General features: G+C 36.7%; 1 protein-coding gene across 1 annotated transcript in view; it reads left to right on the forward strand.

Moving 5' to 3' along the window:
* The window catches only part of LOC121739290 (prolactin-releasing peptide receptor-like), a 42,481-nt gene extending 20,230 nt beyond the window's left edge, over nt 1–22,251 (forward strand). Inside the window, exons 2-3 of the mRNA XM_042131670.1 lie at nt 15,866–17,276; nt 22,217–22,251. Coding sequence (XP_041987604.1) covers nt 15,964–17,274 — 1,311 coding nt within the window. The 5' untranslated portion in view covers nt 15,866–15,963 and the 3' untranslated portion in view covers nt 17,275–17,276; nt 22,217–22,251. The remainder of the gene's footprint in view (nt 1–15,865; nt 17,277–22,216) is intronic.
* The last annotated feature ends 305 nt before the right edge of the window (nt 22,252–22,556 follow it).

A 22,556-nucleotide genomic window follows, 5' to 3' on the forward strand; every position in this document is an offset into this window, starting at 1 on the left:
TAATGGTATAATTAATGGAAGCAAATAATATAAAGCAGAGTAAATTAAAAAACATTGGCTACTTTTCAACACGATTTTATTAGCTTCACTTGTAACTATGTATGTAAGAAAATCCTGGAATCTTAATTTGACCTACTTTCCGATCTTCGATTAGGATGAAATTTTGCATGCGCTCTGAGTTCTGATGACAAAACTTGACTAGCTAAGAAACGTTATTATATACTAATCCAATATGGCAGCCACCCCAAGATACCAGACAGACTATTTGAAATGCACTCCCATTTTGAGTATCAAAATATGAAAGGGTCAGTAATACGAAAAAAATAGTTACGTGACTTAAATCCAACATGGCGGACGTCCAAGATTGTCCTAAAAGCGTAATTTTTAGTTTTATAAACTATTAAATTAAAAAAAATGTAAAGGACATCAGGCCATTTCCATACAATGTTGGTCTAAAATATAAATTTAGGATTATTTAAAATACCTACTTAGGCCATATTAAGAACTTAAAAAATATATAACATGGATTTAACGCTGTAACTGCATTTTTTATATTAGGTGTTATTTATTGTTATTATGAGGTACCTACATACGAAAACTTAAATAACTACTAAAAAAGTATAGTTAGAGTGTTAAATTCATAGAATTTTAATTAAGGTAAAAATAACCTAGCTATTGGAAATATTCTTAGTTCAGGCCGCGCATTTATTTATTTTTAGACCAGAATGCCTGATGTCCTTACCCGGGGTATACAAGGTGTAACAAAATAAAGTCATAATACTTCAGGGTGTGTATGAGATCCATGTATAGAGTTCTCTGTGAAAATAGCAGCGGTGAGAGAGTACCTTTTTCAAACTTTGTATGAACAGAGCAAACTCATGGCACTGCAAATCTGCTTTTTCAGCGCTGCTACTTTCAAAGTAAACTCTATAATATAAGGAACACATACACAGTACACACCCTAAAGTATTATTAGTTTGTTTTGTTATACCCTGTATAATGTATATCTAATTTTAGAACTATATCTGCACTGCATAAAGTAAACACATTTCAAACCGGTCTAAAATCCAATATCCAATATTAACATTAATACAGCGATTTTCCGTATCAGAATTTGCTGGCTAGTTACTGTATTGCCTACTGAAAACGTAATATTACTTTAAGCACAGTAATATTATAATATTATCCATATTCTCCGATAGCTACGAAATGTGTACCTAATATTAGGTTGGGGAACAAGTTTCTTCGCATTTTATATAAAAATTATGTCAAATGTGTATGTAATTTAAAAACCATAAATATATTTCATATAAGATATGAGCAAATTATAGTGTATGCTTGGCTTTGTAACCTTAAATCAGTCTCCTCTGTTGTGTGTAAAGGCATGATGAATTTTAATTTTAATTTCTTAGCTTTAGTCATTGTTGAGAAAAATCGATATCGCTGCAGCCAAATTATCAAGGCGTAATCTTAAGTAACCTTATATTAGGAGGCTAATGGCCTGTTTTAACATTTCTATCTATCCACCACTTAACTTGACAAATAGAGTATGGAGAATCTAGAATCTGTCAAACAAGTTCTGGATAGCCTTTCCGGCACTTAATATCAGGTAAGTGATGAAACAGTGATGAACAGATGATGAACAACATCGCGACATTAGGAGTAGAATGTTGGACCCCATTCATACACCGGTCTCAGATTTACCAACCCCGGAGGAGTTTATTAAAATAGTAAACCTTTTGCCTATAAAAAAATCTGCGGGCGAGGATAAAATATCGAATATTATGATAAAGCAAGCGTGTTTAGCGGCAAATATATAGCAATTCATCGATTCTATATGTTTACAACAGATGTATCGCAGAAGGTATATTTCCAAAAATTTGGCGTTCCGGTTGCATAAAATTAATGCCTAAATCGGGAAACAAACCTCCTGACGACCCAAAATCTTACCGTCTGATAACGTTACTGCCTTGCTTAGGTAAATTACTAGAACGCCTCATCGTACCTCGCCTGCTACCCGGTGGCCCTAAATTCCATAGCCATCAGTTCGGTTTCACCGCCGGGAAATCGACTGTGGACGCGGCGTTAGAAGTAAGAAAAATAGTTAATTTGTCGGAAACTAAATACGTGGTCGCTATTTCATTAGATATTTCCGGGGCCTTCGACCATGCCTGGTGGCCGATGGTGCTATTAAAACTAAAAAATCGAGGGTGTTACTGCAATATTTATTCTATAATACATTCTTACTTTTCTAACGGTCAAACTAAGCTTCGTCTAGGACATTGTACACATGTCAAAGATTTAACGTGCGGCTGCCCTCAAGGATCGGTAATTTCGCCTAAATTATGGAACATCGGATTCGACGATTTGTTAAGTCCACTTCCACCGCTTTGTATACTAGTTGGTTACGCCGATGACGGGTTTCTTATCGTTCAAGCAAACTCGCATTCCGAAATTGAGTCTAAAGCCAACAGTAGTCTTGATTTAATATCTGACTGGGGTAAGCGTAATCGTCTGAAATTCGCCGCGCAAAAAACTTACCAAATTCTTTTAAAAGGTTCCCTTATATGTTCCCCTAGCATTAAACTTGACAATATTAACGATAAACGCAAACAGTCGCTCTGGTATCTTGGTTTTTACTTAGAAAATAAATTTACATTTATAGAACATATAATTCAAACCGGTGAGTTAGCGAAACGCAACTTTTACTCCTTTACCAAAATATCTACGTCGACATGGAGCCTCTCATTCAAAACCCTAAAATTAATTTACACTGCCACTTACCTTGGTAGCATTTGCTACGGGGCCCCCGTGTGGGCCGACAAAGCAACTATCGGCGCGGCTCGTCGCAAGTTGCTACAAAGCCAACGTCTTGCTCTTATATTCTTGTGCAAAGCTTACAGAACCACAAGCACCGAAGCCTTGCCCGTGTTAGCCGGAGTTTTACCCGTTGAACTTGAGATTCAGCGTCGTGCGATAATGTACTATCATAACAAAAACATTGACAACCCGTTCTTTTTAAGCGCTCGCGATAGAAATAAAATAGCAAGATTGTTTGAACCTTTAGAAAACTCTTTGCAAAGCCTAATCTCCGAATGGCAGACGCGTTGGGACTGTTCCACCAAAGGTTCTTTATAATTTTTTCCCTAATATTCGTGAACGACTATCCAAACATTGGATGGATATTGATCACTGCGTTTCTCAATTCCTGACCGGTCATGGAAATTTTAAGGCCAAACTCTACGGATTTAATCTGGTAGCGTCACCCATGTGCGAGTGCTCGACCGAAGGCAACATGGTTGAACAAACAGCTCATCATGTTCTCTGGGAGTGCAGTCTCTGGCAGGACGAAAGAACTACAATGCTAAAGAACCTACTCTGCACATCTGGTGTAGCATACTACGGTGATCTCGTGGACAGCGCTAGGAACTTCCGTGCCTTCAAGCGTTTTTGTCACAATTACTATTGGCAACAGTCTAACACAATAAATTAATTTAGCTCTAGCGTAGTAGTCACTATTATTATTAACGTTTATTCCCGTGGTGCTTCTCCCCTTCAGTTCTTTGACTTTCGCTCACTGCAACTCTGTGCTGTCTCCCGCTTTATATTGGGGAGGGAATCTGGAATTCTTCCTACTCCTCCTATTTTCTTCTGATTAATTTTGTTGCGGGTCCCAAGACAGCTTTAGCATGTCCCTCGGGCTCCCTGAGATCATATCAAAAGGTTTTCGTGGTTGGATGCCGCTGTCGATCCTGGCGACACAGGAGATACAGTGGTGGGAATGTGTGTTGGGCCAAAGTCAGTTAAAAAAAAAGTGATGAAACAGACCCTAAATAATTAAGTTAAATAAACTGAAATTTAATATTTTAAATGTAGTAGTCCTTTAAAAATACTTATTTTATTTCTTCTTTCATGTCTATCTAATTTCTTATTTCATGTTCTGTCAGAACTTACCACTTTTTTTATATAGTTATAATTTATCGCCTTGGTTTGACAGTATGCGCCGAAATTAAGTAGGTCCATCATTTGCCCATGTATCAATTTATTTGATGGTACAGCTGTCCACAGTCCACCGATGCATTAACAAAGGGTACTAAATCTCCTACATCCCTTTGAAACATTTCCTGTATCTTTGTACCCTCTCATTTCATATTTATCTCATTTCGTATAACCTTTGGCAATTCGATCGAAAACTTTGTATGTCAAAGTGTAGGATAATATATGAAATTGTTATAATTTATGTGTTTCATATTGATCAAGACTTGAGCAACTTCGGATGAGCTTTTACTTTGGGATGGAATTGACTATCTTCAATATCTTGTTCGATGTAATATTAATTTGTGGGATATGTGCTTGGTGTATGTATTTATGTTCAATTTACTAGATGTTGTCCGAAATATATGTGGGATGTACCCACTCAAGACAGTTTTAATGATTTTTTTTTAGCAAAGGGGTACATAAAAGTAAGTTCGATTGGTACAGGTCATTTTTTCAAGATGTACGCTACATTTTGCGACAAAACATAGCTTGTGCTCCTACCATAAAGTACATAGCGGAATAGAGAAACAAAGGCCTGAGCAAGCGAGATGTCACTATCAAACACTGCGTGATAAAAAGAGACGTGTGACACAAGACGGCAGAACTCTTTTTTTCATATTATGTTTGACAGTCATTCGGTACAATGTTAACAATTTAAGCTCTAGAAAGATGTTTGTAAATAATGTAAATTTGAAATTACTAACACACATAAATTATAGTGTTCTCGAACGGGAGTTCCAAAAAAACCGATTTAATTTAAAACATTTATTAAAATAAAATTACAATTACATTAAACTTAACATTTTTTTGAAACAGAACTATTCTGTATAAAAAGACTATATCCTAAATTACAACTACCGACCCCGATCGATGTAAGATCTAAAGTGAGCTAACTAACTACCAAAATCAGGTCCCACGGAGTTGGGACCACCACGATGATGCGGCGGCAGCATTTCCAGTATTCCGTCGTCTTTCGCAATTTTATTAAGAAACTGCTTGAGTGGTCTTATCTGTATAGTCTGAGAGGCGGCACCACTTTATGTATGCTTCAAGTTTATTATAGTCCAAGAGATGTTTTGACTGCAGCTGACTGATGATGATGATGTTCTTATACTGGTGTTCGGCAAATCTGTGCTAAGTCCGGTTTTCATAGAGGGTGCATATGTGACACATACGTAAACATAATATTATTTGTACACACAATTGTGAATCAACTTCGGTTTAGTTTACCTAGGCCGATGCTTTTGTTAATTTTTCTGTGACATTTGACAAACAAGACATTGCAATAGTTATACGACGTTTTCGAAGACTTATTTTTAATGCACCTTTAATTTTAAACTAGCTATTTGACCGAGCTTTGCTCGGTATTTCGATAAAAATGACATTTTCTAAAAATGATTCCTAGCTATATCGATTTATCGCCCCCGAAACCCCCTATATACTAAATTTCATGAAAATCGTTGGAGCCGATTCCGATTTAGAATTAGGCAATGATTTTTCATATCTAAAGCCTATTGCATCATTTGCCATTTAAGAGTCCGAAATACAAGTTATCTAGGCAATACGTTATCTTTATGTAAGCGATTGTATTGATTGTGTGATACCCCTAGAGATAGCTCTATGGTTGTCACATCGCAAAACCTAGTAGCCGGAAATATCAGCCTACTAAGCCGGACTTTTGCAAAAAGACCGGACACCCCACTTTAATATAAATTAAGGATATTTCAACTTTCTGTTTATCATTGGGTTTGGCATCTGTGTAATAACATTATAAATTATAATTAAAGCAAGAATGATAATATATAGCTAAAACATCTCATATCATGTCTGCTTTAAAACAAAAAACTAGATCGAAATCGGCCCACCCTGTTGGATGCCGCAGAAAGACACACTGTATACACAAACAGACACAATATCATAACCCCTCTGTTTTCACGGAATTGGAAAAGATGTTTAATATTTTAACATTTGTAGCTTGTCAAATTATATAAGCTCTAGCTCCCTTTAATTTTGGCCAGACAGTTTGAAAAACACGCGATTGAATTGACTATATTCGATTTTATCATACGCCTGGCAACCCTAGCTATCGCTAATGCCATGTGTCGATATATTTTGAACATGGTGTGAAGTGCGGTGGCCAAACAAACCGCGGGCCACCGGTGACGTCTGCAATAATATTATAGTAGCCACATGGAGTAAATCTGATTTTTATGGCTAAAAAATATTATTTTCTTTGTAAAACTTAATTTTGAGGAATAAAAAAATCAGATCAAAATAAATTTTTAACAAGCTGTCACAGCAAACATTGTTTTGCCTGTTTTCCGAGTTTTCCTGCTTTTCTCTTGAAGTTTTTAGCTGATTTTTTTCTATAAATCTCACGGAGCCCGAGACCTTTCCAACGAATGCAAAACCGTGGAAATCGGTTCGTGCGTTCTGGAGTTATAGCGTCAGGAAGAAAAACCCGACTTATTTTCATATATTAGCTATTATGAAACATTTTTCTTACTGTGTTGCTTACATTTTCGATGCGCCTGGTTTACAGTGCGAGAACCGTATTCCGAAATTATTCACTTTTCTATCACGAGACTAAATTCTTAGTGTCCATATCAAATTTTATCAAAATAAGAAGAGGTAACAGAGAGGCAGACAGAGAAACAGACAGACATTAGACACTTTTTAACCGACTTCAGAAAAAAGGAGGTTATCAATTCGACGCGTATGTATGTAATATTTCTAGAACTGTCCAGTTTTTGTATATTTATCTATAGAAGCTTCTGAACAAATGTGCCAAATTTCAAACGTGTGTGTATGTATGTTTTTATGTTTGTGCACGCATATCTCCGGAACTACAAGTCAGATTTAAATGATTATTTTTTTGTTGTACTAGGTATTCTTCAACTTAGGTAATACTGAAAGTTTTATCAAAATCGGTTCAGTAGTTTTTGAGATTTTAATTCTTAATCACGTACAATTTGAAGTCGGTTTTATCTTTTTAAAATACTATTATACATTTATACCCCCTTAATGGATTTTTTACCCGACAACTTACGAAAACAGGGGGTATCTTTCTTAAAATTTACAGAAAACGTTATCTCCATCAACATTCAGAGTCATTTCTTATAGTTCAGAAACACTGAATCTAATTGCAATTATAAACTTTAACTGTTTTACGCACGATTTGATTTCGACTGTAGTTGTCTACATCAAAGTACCAGCGAATATAAACATTAATACCTCCTAATTAAGGTTCAAATTGGATTGTAGCGATGTGATAGTGCATTTTATAGCGTTTCGGCAAGGACCATGCAAATAAAACGGTTTATATCTTAACTCACATTCTCTTAGTCATTCTCTCCACACCATTTCCTTGTACGTCCAATGTTTAGTACATTAAACTTGTTGTGATCTACAAAAGAATTAAAGGGACGAAAATGTACAATGGAAGATATTGATTCATATTATGCAATTTACGGACCTACATCATATTTTGGTCAGATGATGACAACTCAATAACTTTGTCCACACTGTGCCTTCTTCTGTTTGTCAAGAGCATGCGTTAAAGCGCAGTCAACAGCGAACGTGATTCATGTCCGCGACGCATGCCCTCTGACCGTATCCAAAACTTTAAAAATGACAATATTGGCGTTGCGTTCCTTGACGCATATAATTATTGAATGCGCCAATATGAAAGTTGATGAAGATGAAAGTGCACAGTGTTGACATACTCGTAGCTAATGTATGTCGTCATATTGTGTTGGCTGGGTTTGATATAACGCGACCAAAAAACGTAGGTCCGCCTTCTGCCTATGAATCAACTTCTCTGATAGTACATACCAGCAGGTCGATTCCCTTCCATTCGACTCGGATTCGGAAACTTTACCGTGCGGTCATTGGTCAATGCCGTTGTTTATTGGATGTCGCGTGATGAAGTTTCCCAATCCGAATACAGCATTGTGAATCAGGGCCCTGTACTCCAACCCTAATAATATTTTACTGCAACATTGCTTGACAATTCGGGTTGGCATATCATGAGAATACGATTATTTTGTAGTTCAGTAAATCAATAGTAAACAGACTAGATCGAACAAATAACGGAGATGCCTTAGATTTATCATTGGTCTTCTCGGCGTGTTGGGGGGTGTTGGGTTTTTTCGTTACGGAATTTCTTGGTTCGGTCGCCGCGCCTAAAGCCCGCGATAAAAGCTATGCAATAGCTTAAAATAAGTTGTACATCCGTATTCCGTACCCAACATAATGTCATATCAGAATATTGATAGAAACGTTGGGAAAACTTTCTGTTTACTTTTATGCTGGTGCTGCCTCTAGCGTGAAAACATTACAATAAAATTATATTTTAACGAGCTTTTGCCCGCGGCTTCGCTCGCGTTAAGATGTATTATTATATACAAACTTTCATCCCCTAATTTAACCCCTTAGGGTTGAAATTTATCAAAATCCTTTTTTAGCGGATGTCTACGTCATAACATCTACCTGCATGCAAAATTTCAACCCGATCCGTCCAGTGGTTTAGCCTGTGCGTTGATGGATCACCATGTCAGTCACCTTTGAGCTTTATATACAAAGATAAAGAAATTATTCTACAAAAAGCAAAATTGAAATACACAAAACAAACATTAATAGTATTCGTAGCAAACACAGAAATCTTCAATATTCACGTGTGAAAGACTCACACGTGTATCAGAGGCGTAAAGTAACGCGTCGCCATGGCAACACGACCTCGTTAAAGAACATATTAACACAGATAGGGAATCGTAAATCCCGCACGTGAACGTTAAATTTAACTAATTATATATCAGCTTCTATTGAACGTGGTTGTAGAAGACGTAAAGATAGTAAAACCAATTAACAATATCATGATCAAAAAGCCTTGTCGGGTTGTTTTAATAATACGTTAATAATAATAATTTACAAAAATAAGATAATAGACGACTACAGACTAACAAGAATCTAGCAATATTTGTTAGAAGTAGCTACCACCTAAAATTAAGAGTCTTATAATAGAGCTGTGATCGACCACAACAGTCCCAGAAGAATTTGAGATAGTGGCCCGTGGTGGATCTAATAAGAATTCTCTAAAAATTTATATTTTAGTGGGTAGGATTGTAGTGCCATCTAATTTAACTTTTAGATTTAAATCTGTCCTAAATATTTAATTGAACAAAACATTATTTACTTTCACTAAGTTAATTTTGTATTAGACTAATTTAGGTAAACGTTAAAAACATCGGAGAATCATTAAAAACATATTATTTCATTTAAACCTTAGTAACTAAACATACAGACACTGACAAAAGCCTTCCTTAATTAGTCTTCCCGTAGTCGGTTAAACACACAGAATAAGAAGTATAATAGCAAGTAAAACCGCTAGCTGTTCCCCGCATCGGTTTATGGCGATGTAACTTTGCCAGGTGGTGTATTGCTCTGTTTGGCGGAAACGGAAAGCGGAAGCGATTTTTACAATCAATAATTTTTGATGAACAGTTGTTTTGTCATCAAGTAGCACTGTCTCGTTAATACAATTTTTTGCATTAGACTTACAAATGGACGCATGGTAGATAGGCATGCGTACAGCACCTCCCTCCTCCCCCACACGGCCTATTCGTATACTCGCATGCAAGTACCTGCAAACACCACCACCACACAAGCAATAATGTTAGGCAGTGTGGAACAGGAGGGCGGTGCTGTACGCATGCCTATGCGTACACTCACTCATTTACTTACAGGTTGAGGTTTATTTCTAATAATAATAACTAAAATAAATATTGCTAAAAATAATAACTTACAAATCACCAACCACCACCAAGCTATAAAATATTGCCGTTAAAACCATTGACTTAGCCTCATCCAGATCAATCAGAAAAGTAAGCAATTAAGTATTAAATAAAATATTGTATAATGTATATGAAGGATAGTATACTACGAGTAGCAACAACAATTAAAGAAAACTTGAAGCTTAACAAGTTACTGGATAAAAACTTAACTGAAAGCATAATATTACGTAATTTTATTTATACTTACTTACTTATCTTCACGCCATTTTCAACAACCTTGTTTTTTTCAACATTTCACTGTCTTAACCTTGAAATGTTAAAACGAGACTGATGAGTTTCGTTTTAACATTTTAAGGTCAAGATACTAAAGGACGACCTTTTCATACAGATCGTCGCAAGTATTTATTGTGGTAATCTACAATTAATTCCCACTTTCTACAATTAATTACTTTTCATCACTAACTATTAAACCTCCCCGCTACCTCTTTTGTCTCGGGCGCGTCCGATGTCGTAGTAACAAAAACGTCAATCGTAAAACAGATATTAATGTAGTCGCAAATTAATGCCTTCATCATTGTTATGTTCAATTCGCTTAATTGTCTTCGTTATCATCACTGTTCTAAGAAATTAAGTGAAGAATTAATATCTAAGAAATACACACGTATATTGACTTATTTGGTTTACGCGAATATTCATAATGTTTTAGTCACTTACGGATTTTTGGAACAAATTTCCTTATCACGCGTTCGGCGTAAAGAAGGCTAGACAGAACGATATTTGACCTCGACACTTTTTTATTAGTTTCTACATGGTAAGGGCAGAGGACGTTGATATATTATTCCTGTGCATCAACTAGATGGCGTTTTTTGAAAATAAACAGCGACGCGTTGTTAGTATTCCTAGGCGTCAATATAATACGGCGTTTTTTAATATTTTTTTTGAGTGTAAATTATATGTATAGACTTAAGTACAGATTTTTTGAACATAAGAAATAACTTCTCCATTCGGGTGTCCCTTGAGTGGCCTTGACACCTCTTAAGTTTTTTATCTGTTTCCTTATTCTTTCAATGGCCACAGCCGCTGCAAACGTCGGGAGTAAAAAGTGACCCGCAAAGGAATTCGTACAGTAGATGTAGTTTCATAAGTCATCTTGTACAAATCGTTATATTTTTTTAAATTAAAACTTCGTTCGTTGTGAATTTTTTGAGATGGGAAAAAATGGAAACCCCTCTTTAGAATTCTTATAATCGAAAATGTTTAAAACAGAGGGAGACTAGATTCTAGATCATCTGGCTGAAGAGAGGGAGTAATGCCCCCTCTATTTCTCGAACTGTTTCCAAAAAATTTCAAACATAACAACGGGTTTCCAAAACTCTATCTTTACTTTTAATCTGGCCTTAGCTCACATATAGCTTGTATAATAGTTTTTCGTGTTAATAATTGAATAGATAAATAACTATTGTATACTGTATAACAATGTGAGACCCATTAAGGAAGATAATTACAAGTGTACCAGCAAATAGAAATTGCTCGTAACTCGTGTTATCATTAATTAGCAATTTCCGGACACAATACAGGAAATAACGAAAGGAAAACTTACTTTTCTATTACTTTTATACTCTTGTATACGTTAGATTTTTTGTTAAGATAAGAGATTTATTTTGTTTGCTAGATGTTACCCGTATCTTCACGCTTAGCTATAACCTCAAACAATCGGTCAAAACTCTTATAAGCAAAAGACGCTTTATATGGTTTTGTAAATTCTATTATAGGAGTGATTATAGCTTTTATTATATTTTTAACATAGGACGCATAACAAAACCTTATAATATTTCTTTCATTTGCAAATATATAAATAACAGAGTTTGTGCGTTGAGTGTGTTGAGTGAGGCGCTTTAAAATTTTAATTAAAACCATGATATAATTTTCAGAAAATTCACATTCCCTTTCGAAAATACAACATATTAACAACAAAAAGCTATTGATTTTCTGCTATATTATATTTCTGATTACAATCGTTGTTATTAAATGTCAACCATTGTAGGTTGACATTTAATAACATAAAATTAAAATTAAAAGTTAAGTTTTGACAATTCCTGCGTAGCTAGCACGGGGTTTCCCAGTCGATTCTTCGGAAGAAAGTAATAGCAGTTTCTTTCCCATGTCTACATATCTTATTCCCGAGCATGGCACCACCCATCGACTTGAGTTTCAGTGGACAAAGACAAGAAACTCTTTCCATAGCAACCATCAAAGCAACGGCAATTTTTTTTTTTGACATTTAGTGTCTTGGTTCTTTTTTTTTAATTATGGCACCTCGGCTATAAAACCATGGCCAGTGTCGAGTAAATGGCGGCAAATTCAAAAAATCGACGTGCAGCAGTTTTGATCTACGAAATACGAAAAATAAAAACTAAGTAACTTTATTATTCGTAGTTTGTAGATCAAAACTATAATTCCGGCTATAGACAGGGTTGCTATACATCGATTTTTTTTAATTTGCTGCCATTTACTCGACACTAGCCATGGTTTTATAGCCAAGTGCCATCAGGCGCGGTCCGAAGGGGGGGGGGGGGGGGGGACAGGGGACATGACCACCCCCAAAATCTAAGGTAAAATTGAAAAATCTCAAAATCTTGCTAAATAATAAAAGGAAATATCTAGCTATCCCCTAGCCACCACTTCGTCCGACCTTAGACAGCTGCTGTGAACCCAGAAACGTCCGAGGGCGCAGATAAAAAACCCCCCCAAAATTTCAGGCTGCGACCGCGCCTGAGTGCCATAATAAAAATAAAAAAAGAATCAAGAAACTAAATGTCATAAGCGGTTCGTCATGCTTGACTTATAGATTTTCAAAAGCGGAAGATATCGAGATACGAAAGAAACTTTTTCTCCAGTGTTTTTCCGGTAAAGCTGTCAAAATTTAGTTTCTTTCGTTTGTCTACGTGCTTGTGCTAGCTATGCTGGACACACAGAACACAATTCGACTGTTCTTAAAATGTGAGTTTATATAATAGCATTGCGAGGCTTGTATTTATCTCACTTTTTTCTATAATTTACTTATATTGGCGTTTGCAGGATTAATTGCAATCACGTAATTCTATTATAGGAGAAATATAGGCGTAAACGGCATTGAAGCTGTCCATTATAAACTCGATATAAGTAAAATTTTACTTATAAAGTGGGCTTTTTCCGGACTTATATGTGGATAAAAGTCTCTTATAGTCTTATGGAATTTACTTCTGAAGATAGTATAAAAACCACTCTTTGCTGGTTGGGTAATTATTGACGGACCGGCGACAGCGGACAGCCACTGGCTATATGATATTTACTTCTATTTCCTTTGAACAAGGTGCAAAATGCAAGTGCATTGTTTAGGGCTCTTACGTTTCATAGATTCGGGTGTTTTCGTGATTACGACAATTAGCGAAGATTTGCATGCACATTCACAATTTGGGTGTACTGTACATTTTTTTTTTTTTTTTTATGAAATAAGGGGGCAAACGAGCAAACGGGTCACCTGATGGAAAGCAACTTCCGTCGCCCATGGACACTCGCAGCATCAGAAGAGCTGCAAGTGCGTTGCCGACCTTTTAAGAGGGAATAGGGGAGGGTAGGGAAGGGAAGGGCAGGGAATAATTGAGGGTAGGGAAGGGAATAGGGTAGGGGTTAGGGGATTGGGCCTCCGGTAAACTCACTCACTCGGCGAAACACAGCGCAAGCGCTGTTTCACGCCGGTTTTCTGTGAGAACGTGGTATTTATCCGGTCGAGCCGGCCCATTCTTGCCGAAGCATGGCTCTCCCACGTACATTCTTGCAAAGTAAATACTGACGACGTATATTCTTTCTTAGGAAACAAAACCTCCTGGATGTTAAATTTCAGCTAAAGGGTTTATCAAATACACTAGGCTGAAAATACCTGCCTGTTTCATAAAGTAACCTGTTTCATAAAGTAACATTTTATTTGAATTTTGGTCGGTCGGTAAAATAATCGCGCGACAAAAAGTTGAAGTGCGCGCCAGCTCTTACCGTTAAAAAAGTATTTTGGATTAAAGTATGATATTTACCACTTCTACCATCCCGTGATCTTTCCTATTCCTTGCTCTCATTTCTTAAGCATGAAAATGTTACACACTTTTCGCTCACGATTCATAATTAAATTAAGGATTTCTGAAACTTTTGCCCTTCATTTGGGATAAAATGTACTTATTTAAATGAAATCTGTGAATAAGTTGAAACATAATAAACAAAGCAGATAAAGGTTCAACAGTAATTAGCCAGAAACTTGGCAGAATTACATCTTGTATCGATCGTGTTTTGTTTTCCAACATAAATTACCTACCGAAAGTTCGCAACAATAGATATCGAAGAAAGCTCGAACTTATTAAAACATTTTCAATCTCAAATCTTATTATCTTACTTCAAGTAATAAATATAAATCAGTACTGCGAATCTGATATCCATATCTATTATATAAAATCTTCGTGTCACGCGGTGCGTGGTTGAACACCTCTGAAACGGCTCGACCGATTTTCGTGAATCTTAGCGAGCATATCGGCTAGGGTTGAGAATCGGACGACATCAAGTTTTTATATTGATAAGTGCATTTGTTTAATAAATAATAGTAAATTTTGACTTTCTTAAAACAGTGAAACGAAGTTCGCGGGGTCAGCTAGTACCAATATGTTGTGTTGATAAGTACCTACTGTTATGATATGACTATGATTATGATGCCAAAAATATAAACTTTTAGTTCCAGATGTCACTGCGCAATACTCTTTTTTGCAAACCTGTATTTTTGTGGATATGAATACATACATCATATTATTAAAATATTAATCAAACAGAATTCCTGTCGTGCAAACCGCATTGCAGACCTGAAAATATTGCATGCACTAACTATAATTTATACTGTAAAAGTGGACGATTCGTAAGAATTACCATTTTTATAACGGCATAACTTATATGACTTTTACACCACAAAATTGCCATGAATAGTACTGTAGCATGTGGTTTATAGCATCTGTCCTTGCTAAATAAAAACAGTTCTTTTTGCTAAAAAACTGTTTTTTTTTTGCTAAATAAAAAACTGAAAGTATTAAGTATATATTACTTGAGAAAGGAACTAAACAAATCCACACATAACTTTTTTCTTCCAAAATGGAACAGCCGGTAGAATTGAATAGAATAGAAAATTCTTTATTAATTATACAAAACTAAACTAAATTACATATTAGATTTGATTACACCTGCTGTACAAGAATCGGTACAAACAGGCGGTCTTACCGCTGAAAGCGGTTTCTTCCAAACTGCCTTGAAATAGCCGGTAGCTTATTATAGGGTTCCGTAATCAACAAAACTTGGTTAACTACTGAACCCTAAAACGGAACTCTAACAAGCTGATTTTTTTGTATATTGATAGATACAACTTTCGAGATTTTTCGCAAATAAAAATGTTGTTCCTCTTCTCAAAATGAGGCTACTTACAAAAAATTTGCTTGATAGTAATAAAAAAAATGTTCTAGGGCTCCCGTACTATTAACGGCCGCATTTAAAGACAACTATTAATATTACTTATTTAATGAATTTAATGAAGACCTTGACAGAAAATGTATAGAGTATATGTCAAAATCTCTATTAAATCAAAGCTAAGTAATCATTAAATCCTTCTGCTTATGACCGTCAAACCCCTATATTTGAGAAATTAACTATAATAATATACCAATTCTCTGGTAAGACTAAAATTGTAGAAATCATGAGTTGGTTAGCTCCGCGAGTTCCAGGAATCGGCACGTCCGCTGAAAATGGTCTCCGGACTGTGAAATTGTCTTCCCGCGAATCAAATAATATAGTCGCCTAGCATTTCAACGTCTTTGCGAGGAACTGAGCAAAAGAAGTTCAATCTCGCAGTAAATTACTACAAAAATAAATCTTTGTAACATAAATAAAGTTTTAAACTAATAATTACCTATACACGAATCCACGTGAAAAATGTATTTTTAACGAAATTGAGCAATATTTTCTTTCTTTTTCAGATGGACTGGCAGGAACACAGAACTCAGTTATAGTATGTTGTGTATAGACAACAAATTACGACCATTTTGAAGCCAACAGCGAAAATGCCATAGCTGCTATGCATCTCAACAACACCTTCGTCGGGGGCGTCCTGATCCTGAAGACCTTCACCGGGGAGTCAGTGGAAGTGATCGACGAGCCGAAATCGAATCGGACCACCGATATCATCGACGTCAAATACGTTCAGATCGCCTTCTGCTTCCTCTACACCATCATCTTCGTGCTCGGAGTCTTCGGAAATGTCCTCGTGTGCTTCGTGGTGTTCCGCAACAGGGCCATGCAGACCGTGACCAATTTGTTCATAACGAACCTCGCGTTATCCGACATCCTGCTATGCGTGTTCGCCGTCCCGCTCACTCCCATGTACACGTTCCTCGGACGATGGGTCTTCGGCCGGCTGCTCTGTCACCTGATGCCGTACGCGCAAGGCACGAGCGTCTACATATCGACGCTCACCCTGACCTCGATTGCCATAGATAGATTCTTCGTCATCATCTACCCGTTCCACCCGAGGATGAAGCTGAACACGTGCATCCTGATCATAATCTTCATTTGGGTGTTCTCGCTGGTGGTGACGTGCCCCTACGGCTTGTTCATGGGCATTCAGATAACGAACAACAAGACGTACTGCGAGGAGAGCTGGCCCTCCGACAAGTCGAGGAAGATCTTCGGCGTGTGCACGACCGTGCTACAATTCCTAATCCCATTCCTCGTAATAGCCGTCTGCTACACGTGCGTCAGCATAAGATTGAACGACCGAGCGCGCACGAAGCCCGGCGCCAAGAACTCCAGGAGGGAGGAAGCGGACCGAGATAGAAAAAAGAGAACCAACAGAATGCTGATATCGATGGTGGCCATTTTCGGTATATCCTGGCTGCCGCTGAACCTCATAAACATATTCAACGACTTCTACGCGCAGATGACGGAGTGGAACTATTACTACGTGTCCTTCTTCCTCGCGCACTCGATGGCGATGGCGTCGACGTGCTACAACCCGTTCCTCTACGCGTGGCTCAACGACAACTTCAGGAAGGAGTTCAAGCAGGTGCTGCCTTTTTTCGAGTCGACCGGCGGCGTCCGGAACGGGTACAACTCCGGCCGGATGCCGACGAACAAGGCCGACAAGGCATGCAACGGGAACGAGACGATCCAGGAGACGCTGCTGGCCTCCTCGTTCAACCGAGGGCCGTCAATAAAGCAGCGAGTGCTGGAGAGCAGTGGCCGGAAGGACACCGTCGAAGTTGAGAACATTCTATTGGAGGACAAAACGCTCGCGACTTTTCGCACTAAAAACGACAACGTCAATTTACAACTGATAGACGAGGAGTCGCAGTTTAACGACGCCAACGAAATAAAACCGTCTATATAATTGTGAGTATCCCCGACTTTATCGGTGCCTCTTAAGTTGTAAGGTCAAATGAAATTCGAAGTCTCGTTAGACGTAAGCTCCGTAATTTAAAAGTTGCGAAATTCCGCTTTGAGCATTAGACAAAATATTATTTTTGAAATTATGTTTCAAGTGATTTTGTTAAAATTTCCATAAATATTAATGAAACGAGCAAACACTAGGCCTAATATTAAAATGAAGTGAGGTAATTTTGTACAAACTGGGGAGAATTATAATAAGGTCAATAAAATAGCTCGACCTAATTATGCAATTAAAATCTAAATGGGATTGCTTTTTAAGAAATTATATCAAGAATCAGGGGAAATGCAATAACACACTGCAAACTGAATCCGGGAAACGTAAAACAAACAACAATTCGCAAATTTTCCAGGAAAAATGTTTGTCGGTTTAGGAATCATAAAGTTTAGTGAGTAATAAACTCTTTTGTAGTCGACATCAATCAAAGTCTCATCACTGACGAGACTCACCTGTTGTTTCAACATCCAACCGTCCTTGATCTGATTTTTCAACAACTAATTTTTCAAAGTTTTATGAATTTTAAACATCATCATCACCAAGTCTTGTATGGTATGGCACTTAACGGTTTCTTTAAAATTTTGAGATTTTGTGTCTCCTCTCATCATTTTTAGTGATAATTTGCGTGGTTAACTATAATTTATCGTCGTGATTAGTTTTCCATCTTTTGCTTCCTCTTCTATTGAGATATCAAAATGACAATGGCACAAGATGTAAAAATTAACTTTTACAAACAAAAGTTAGAAAGGTACAATTCGATAAAAGTATGGTACGGCCGTGCCTTTGCTAAAAAGCTCGGCTGGGGCGCTGCCGTACCCCCAGAAAACATTTCAATTCATTTTGCAAATTGTGAGATTTCACTCACAACAATTCCTTCAAAATACCATTGCGCATAATGTGATTGGGTATTACGTACATATCCATTATGTGTATATCAATAAGGCTCAATGTGCCGTACACATTTCGTAAATTTCAAATTGAAAAAGGGTTCTTATAAAGTAGCTTTTTCAATTCATTACTTTCAAAACTTAAGTCTTCCCGTTTGTATTTAACTTTTCTTTATGGTAATTTTGAAAACTTGCAGTACCTTTGCTGATTACTCACTACGTACTCAGCTGAATTTACAACGGACAAAAATAAATAGAGTTTAAGAAACCTATTCTATGAAGTGCAAAATCGCGCGACAACCCTTTTGCTATCATAAACCTGAGTCCATTACTCGAATTACCTCACATCAAAATCGGTTCAACTGCATAAGCTAGAGTAACAAACAGAAACACGCTATATCGATTTCGATAACGCAACTAGAGGATAATATAACCGACAACAACGCAGCTAGCTACGTAAGGTGTATAATACCGGCATAGGATGAATCCAAAATCTAAAATGAAATCAAAATCAAAAATCTTTATTAATTTGTCTCACTGAAAAACATAAACGAGTACTAAACAGAATACTATCTCCAGACCCATGATATTTTGTACATAATATTATGGGTTCGGGGATAGTATTTACAAAACAATATAGGATCTAGAACTAGTCTACTACGTACGTACACGTAGTAATAATTAGGTGCGATTTTTACAACGAAATTGAACTTGGTTAGTGCACACTAAACCGGTTCTAAACCAAAAAACACGGAATTGCATTTCACAAACATAAATTAAACGCGTTCACAGCAAATCCGAGTTTTATCTTCTGAACGCCCAATGTTCGAAGTTTAACGTCATCAAATCCGCCAGGGCGGAACGAAACACATAGACAGTTTTAACATAATATTATATGCGTTTGGTTAGTTTTTGAATTGTTTCTTGCTATTTTGTTGTTAAATTAATGTTACAAGGCTTAAACATGATAAAAACATGTAAAATAATCGCGTGACGTCATGTAAACTTAGATTTATTAATCTTTCGATCGTGGATTCCTGGAAATCTATTGTTATTCTATTGTGTCTAGCTCACCGGTGTGCTTGATGGGTTAGTCGCGATTACAACAAGATTGTGAAATCTATTTCAAACAAAACGAGATTTAAGTCGGCACATGAACGCGTTCAATGAGAACTAAGTTTTATAAAACGAAGTTTTAATTGTGAATGGTAAAAACCCCATCACCGTCCCTTTAAAAACATGAACCTTGATATCTGTGAAACCACGCCCTAAGCATTATTTACACCGGTTTTTAATGAGGCCTAGAGTAGCTTCTTTTGTTGTTTAGATGGCAACTGATGATGATAATAACTTATTTAATTTCACATTTCAAGCTCAGCTTCATAATTGCGAGTGTAAATTATAATTTTGTGTCTGGTTCTAATTGGGGCAAGTGAGTTCTCTTAATGTGCTCTTAAATCTCTTAAAATCCCCGTGGAACCAAACAATTGAGGAAAAAACGCTTTAATCCCTTTTACGTTACATTTTTAATGAAATGAATTAGGAAATTCGCACGTGTAAGTTTTAATATCGCTCCATATTTTTTACGTCTACTTTTTACTTTCTGAGCACATTTTTCTCGTCGGGACAGGAACGAACCCATACAAAAAGACTACGTCCTTCAGAACAGTAATAAAACACAATTTCCGTGCAGTAATTTTAATAAACTTTTACGAAATTCACAACCGGTTTTGAAACAAACAATTATCTACGTTAACCATAGGGAAGGGGGTTTGTTTGTGTCAGTCGTAGGTGTTAGTGCTATTTTTTTTCAAATATACAGGGTGTAACAAAAGTAAGCGATAATACTTGTGTATGTTCCTTGTAGAGAGTTCAATGTGAAAGTAGGCAGCTGTAGTAAAGTCAATACGTGGGAGAGCTACGCTTCGGTACGAATAGGCCGGCTCGACCGGAGAAATACCACGTTCTCACAGAAAACCGGCGTGAAACAGCGTTTGCGCTGTGTTTCGCCGAGTAAGTGAGTTTACAGGAGGCCCAATCCCCTTTCCTATTCCCTTCCCTTCCCTACCATCCCCTATTACCCTATTCCCTCTTAAAAGGCCGGCAACGCACTTGCATCTCTTCTGATGCTGCGAGTGTTCATGGGCGACGGAAGTTGCTTTCCATCGGGTGACCCGTTCGCTCGTTTGCCCCCTTATTTCATAAAAAAAAGATCTTTTTTTTTACTTTTGTATGGGCAAATTGGTATTTTAGCACTGCTGCTTAGTATTTTCACAGTGAACTCTCTACAAGGAACACATACACACCCTAAAGTATTATCACTCAGTTTTATTACACTCTGTATATTTTTAATTTATTTGATGTAGATAACGTTACTATGGTGTTAATGATGATAAACCATGGTTGTTTCACTACACGTGAATAAAATGCATGCAAATGTCGCATTACCATACAAATTGAACCGTTTATATTGAAAATAGCCGCTACGAGTAAAAGTCCCCTACTTGATTTTATTCAACCTGCCCGAAACTGGAATACTGGGATGTAACACGAGTTATGTCATCCATACTTACAATAAAATTGAAAGTGTGTTCGCCTGTCTATATCCTAGTTTATAGCCTCTGTGTTCTTAAACAGCTAAATATAAGTAGGTAATTATTATAGTAAAGATACTTTGATTTCCAAGTTATTGTCTGATAGTGTCCTGTCTTGGAAATCAAATCATCATCTGTACTACAACAATTTATATTTAGCGGTTTAAGCACAAAGAGATTATAAACTAGGATATAGACAGACCGACCACCGAACGACACTTTTATTGTAGTTGTTATCGCAATAAAATGTGTAGTTTCCGCGTGACCAACAAATTTACAGCATCGTACTTGGTGGTGCTGAGAGGTGCTGAGAGAACTCCTGATTTTTTATAGATACAAGTTTGGGAGTGTCGACGTTGCTTTAAGAGCGGAAGGCATATTATGCTACTATGCAAATTACCTTCTTCTTAATCATCATCACTACCATAAACCGTTAAAGGACCATGTGTCGTTCCGTTTTGACCCTATTATTGGTACTTTTCATAGTCTTTTATGATATATCACTTAAACCGCGGGTAACACCGCGGGGCACAGCTAGTACTTAATGAATTTGTAATGTCGCGTTCTATAGATATAATTATAAGATTTTATACATGGTGTAAGAAAACTAAGTAATAATACTTTAAGTTGTGTGTTCCCTATAGAGTTCAGTGTGAAAGTAGCAGCGCTGAAAGACCAATTTTTTTCACTTTTATATGGGGTAACTCGCGATATTGCGGCGCTTGCCCATACAAAAGTTTAAAAACGATTTGGTCTTTCAGCGCTGCTACTTTCACACTTAACTTTCTACAAGGAACACATACACACCCCTAAGATCCACTTGCGCAGATCCAAGTGAAAGTATAATGTGTTGTCTCTTACATTCTTCATATATTTTACGAAAGAGATAACGTTTAATCCGGGGTTAACTTTAACCCAGATCCGCGCAAGTGGGCCTAAGTATTATCACTTATTTTTGTTACACATATAGTGAAGACAGGCACCATCGAGGAAATTGATTCCTAGGCAATTGATGGACCTACGTCAGTTGGTCGGCTTATGTCAATTCAATGTTAGCTGTGATCGGTCTCCCATCTGCCCAGGAATCTCTGATAGTACCTATAAAGTTGCAGCTATTGGTATGACAAAATAAAACTAGCCAAGTACGAAACGAACATTAGTAAAGGGTTCCGTATAGATTTATAAAAACACGTTGACTAACCCTTTCTATAACAGTTCCAAGACTATAATATAATAGTAAAGTAGAATATTAGTTACCTATTATAAGCTACATCTTTACACGAAATAAAATCTAGCACAGGTGCGTCTTCTGCTAGATTATAATATTATGTTTAGAGATGTAGCAAAAATATTTCGTTGTTTAAATGTTTCTTTATATTTAACTAATTACATAATCTTTTGTTTCAGATTCAACCAAAGGACGTCTAGGGAACTAGCTGTACATAATATAATAATCAATAATTTATATTGTATAGTGTAAAATACGTTATTGCTTTCATAATCAGTGTTAGTGTAGGTTTCAATATTATTGACTGATTGTATTCATTTGCGTATGATGTTATATAATATTTTTACATGTAAATACATTGTCCTGGACGATACGATCGTTATAATTATAGTAAAAAGATTCGCGTTTTCTAATAATTTCGGAGCCCAGTTTCGAATTTGATGGCTTTTATATTCAGAGTATTTTAGGTAAATATGTAGGTACAGGTCAAATTCACAAATGACATAGAGTTTTTCGGGA

This window comes from Aricia agestis, chromosome Z (assembly GCF_905147365.1).
Source record: "Aricia agestis chromosome Z, ilAriAges1.1, whole genome shotgun sequence".
Classification (NCBI taxonomy): Eukaryota; Metazoa; Arthropoda; class Insecta; order Lepidoptera; family Lycaenidae; genus Aricia; species Aricia agestis.